At 38.6% G+C, this 3,474-nt stretch overlaps 1 protein-coding gene across 1 annotated transcript; it reads left to right on the forward strand.

Annotated features, from left to right (window-relative positions):
• Positions 1 to 220: 220 nt before the first annotated feature.
• LOC142528221 (protein NRT1/ PTR FAMILY 2.8-like) lies at positions 221 to 2,628 on the forward strand. Its single transcript, XM_075633253.1, has 3 exons — positions 221 to 467; positions 549 to 766; positions 943 to 2,628. The coding sequence occupies exons 1-3, from the start codon at positions 362 to 364 to the stop codon at positions 2,443 to 2,445; spliced, it is 1,827 nt and encodes a 608-aa protein (XP_075489368.1). The 5' UTR covers positions 221 to 361; the 3' UTR covers positions 2,446 to 2,628.
• The last annotated feature ends 846 nt before the right edge of the window (positions 2,629 to 3,474 follow it).

Genomic DNA, 3,474 nt, shown 5'->3' on the forward strand with positions numbered 1-3,474 from the left:
TGACCCAAATAAGAGACCGTCTCACGAAATTGATCCGTGAGACCGTCTCACAAGAATTTTTGTGAATATAAATTACCCCTTTTTTCTCTTTTGGAGATTAGTTTTTTTTTTGGTCAAAATTGATGAAATTACCAAATATTGGCATCTCCATGATGTGTGGCATGCAGTTAACCAACCCCTTAAACATTAACTCACATGGATGAATTACCCACAACTTACTCTCCGAATTTCAAGTTTTTTAATATTAACAAGCCGTGTATTGTTATCTCCTCCTCCAAAGCCAAATAACAAAATGGGAGCAATGAAAAGATATTGAAAACAAAGAAGGCAAAACAAAAAAAAAAAAGGAGAAGGGAGAGTAATGGAGATTGGTAGCCATTCTCCCTCTACCCGAAAGACCCTTCCTTCTTCATCTCAATCGCTATCCAAGAAGCCTGGTGGATGGAGAGCCATCAAATACATTCTTGGTAGATAAATTTATTTAAATTTCTAATGATTTTCTTCTTGAACATGAATTTTCCATGTTTTCTGAATTGGATTCTTGAAAGGAAATGAATCGTTCGAGAAGCTGGCGTCGATAAGCCTGGTAGCCAACATTACGTTGTATTTACGTACCAAATACAATTTGAGCGGGATATTTTTGATAAACACGGTGACGATATGGTCCGGCTCCACGAACCTGTCGTCGATAGCCGGTGCCGTTGTTTCCGATGTGTATCTGGGGCGGTTCCTCACCCTCCTGTTTGGAACCATTTTCACGTTGTTGGTATGGTATCGATCTTCTCAAGACTAGAATTTCTTTAGCAATGATTCTTGCGAAAATCGGATGTGTAGTTTTTTTGAGATAAGTAACATAACATAATATATGCTTGTGTAGATAATTTATTTGTGGATAATATAATCAGCATTTAAATGTGTGTATATATTTTTCTGTGTGATCAGGGAATGGGAGCTATTACACTAACTGCTGGAATACCTGAACTCAGGCCACCGCCATGCGTTGTTGGGGAATATTCGAAATGCATCGAGCCCGAAAAATGGCAGCTTGCCTTCCTGTTCACTGGCCTCGGGCTTGTGGCGCTGGGTGCCGGTGGGATTAGGCCATGTAACATCGCCTTTGGTGCCGATCAGTTCGATACAAAAACCGACAAGGGGCGAGCCCAGCTCGAGAGCTTCTTCAACTGGTGGTACTTTTCGTTCACCATCGCGTTGATCATAGCTCTAACGGGTGTTATCTACGTCCAGACGAATATCAGCTGGATGATAGGCTATGCTATCCCCACCGCCTGTCTTGCGATCTCGATCACGACTTTCTTGATAGGAATGCACACGTACATTTACAAAACGCCGCAGGGGACGGTTTTCGTGGACATGGCTAAGGTCATGGCTGCGGCATATCGGAAACGAAAGACTGATTTGAAATCTGGAGACGGGATAGTGTTCTATAATGGTGTGTCGGAAGCAGAATCCAAGTCGCGTAAAACGATCAAGGCTGATAGATTCAAGTTCCTGGATAAGGCAGCAGTGATAACTGATCCAAGTGAAGTGGATGCACAAAATATGCCCAAAAATGGCTGGAAACTGTGCAGTGTGCAACAAGTTGAGAACTTGAAGTGCTTATTCGGGATCGGTCCCGTCTGGATCTCGGGCGTGGGGTGCTTCGTGGTGATGGATCAGCAAAGCACATTCGGAATCCTCCAATCCATCCAGATGAACAGAATGTTGGGGAAAAGCTTCACAATCCCACCAGCCTGGATGGGGATATCGTCCATGGTAGCCCTTTCGATTTGGATTTTCGTCTACGAGCAAATATATGTCAAGAAATTCAAGAAAATCTTGAAGAAAGCGGACTTGAGAATGACGATGCAGCAAAGGATTACGACCGGGATCATCATGTCCATTCTGTGCATGGTAGTTGCAGGAATCGTCGAGATAAAACGAAAAGAATTGGCTCTAAGACACAACACATTGGATTCACCTCTACATGTAACAGCACTGCTGCCTCAGTTCATACTTTCCGGCCTAACCGAGGCGTTTGCGGCAGTCACTATAATGGAATTTTTCACTATACAGATGCCGGAGACAATGAGAAGTGTCGCGGGTTCGGTCTTTTTCCTTAGCCTGTCGATTGCAAGCTATCTAAGTTCATTCCTCGTGAATGTGGTGCACTCTGTCACAAAAGGCAGAGGAGACAGAGCATGGCTAGGGGGCAATGACCTTAACAAGAATAAGCTTGAGTACTACTATTATTTCATTGCATCTCTAGGGGTTCTCAACTTGTTTTATTTCACATTTTTCGCTAGAAAGTTTGTGCTTTGTGAGGAAGGCGGAAAAGACGCGGCCTGTGAAGGGCCGGGGGAGGATTCTGGGGTTCACCGGGCGGGTGTTTTTCTAGGTTACGAGTTGGATGACCTCGAAAGAAAATCGCCCTCGAACAGGACTTGATTCATTGTGTTCTTGCGGTTTGGACCTTGTTATTTCATGTACTAATTTGTACTAGAGTTCCTATTGTGTCGTCGGTTGTTTAGAAAGATGAAAATCTTTCTATCCTCCTTCATACGCTGATGTGTACATGTATGCAAAGTATACCAACTGAGATTATTACTATGCTATCATAATTATTAGTGATGTGCTTGACTTCCACGGTTAAAAAATTCCCACAAAGAATAGCTCATCTAATTTCGGATTTATTTATTAATTTGATATTCTTGACATTATAAAATAATTGTTTTAAAATTCATTAAATACAATTCCCATTGCAGTTAAAAATGTTCTGATATGAGGAAAAAAAAATCCCCACATTAAAACAAAAAGATTCCCACATCTTACTCTAATCAAAATCAAAAAATAAATAAATAAAAACACAAACCAAAAAGATTCCCACATTTTGGTTTTAAAATTATTTCAAATATTTTAATACAATTAGTTTTAAAAAAATAAAACAAATTTTATGGAAAAAAATTTAACTGTCGACTTTTTTAAATTGTTCTAAAAAAATTTGAACGGCTATTTAACAGATATTTCAATAAAAAAACAAATATTCGCCTGTAAATATTCATCAAATTATTTCATACATTCAAACACTTTATTTTACATCATAAATCACTTCAAAAATCTTCTTTCTATTATTTTCATCATCTTAATTTTATTTTTAATATTATTTCTAAAATCCTATTTTGTTCCGAAATGGATGGAAATAACCGAAGTTTTTTAGGAATTACGTGAATTATTCGAAAATTCCGTAAGAAAATGATTCTTCTCAAAATTTAAAGATTCCACCAAATTATCCGTATTTTCCATACCACCAAATTATCCACGTAACTCATATCCACCAAATTATCTTTATAGCTCATATCCACCAAATTATCCATATTCACCAAATTATTCATTTAATACACATGCAACCGACACAATACCATCCAAAAAAATTATATCGTTTCAACGCAAATTACAATAGCATTTATAGTACATATC

This window comes from Primulina tabacum, chromosome 16 (genome assembly GCF_025594145.1).
Source record: "Primulina tabacum isolate GXHZ01 chromosome 16, ASM2559414v2, whole genome shotgun sequence".
Taxonomy (NCBI): domain Eukaryota; kingdom Viridiplantae; phylum Streptophyta; class Magnoliopsida; order Lamiales; family Gesneriaceae; genus Primulina; species Primulina tabacum.

Excerpts from the sequence above, each read along its gene's own strand:
- LOC142528221 (XM_075633253.1), top strand. The coding sequence starts at position 362 with ATGGAGATTGGTAGCCATTCTCCCTCTACCCGAAAGACCCTTCCTTCT. Across the intron at positions 468-548 it reads AGCCATCAAATACATTCTTG|GAAATGAATCGTTCGAGAAG; the intron begins GTAGATAAATTT and ends GATTCTTGAAAG. Across the intron at positions 767-942 it reads GAACCATTTTCACGTTGTTG|GGAATGGGAGCTATTACACT; the intron begins GTATGGTATCGA and ends CTGTGTGATCAG.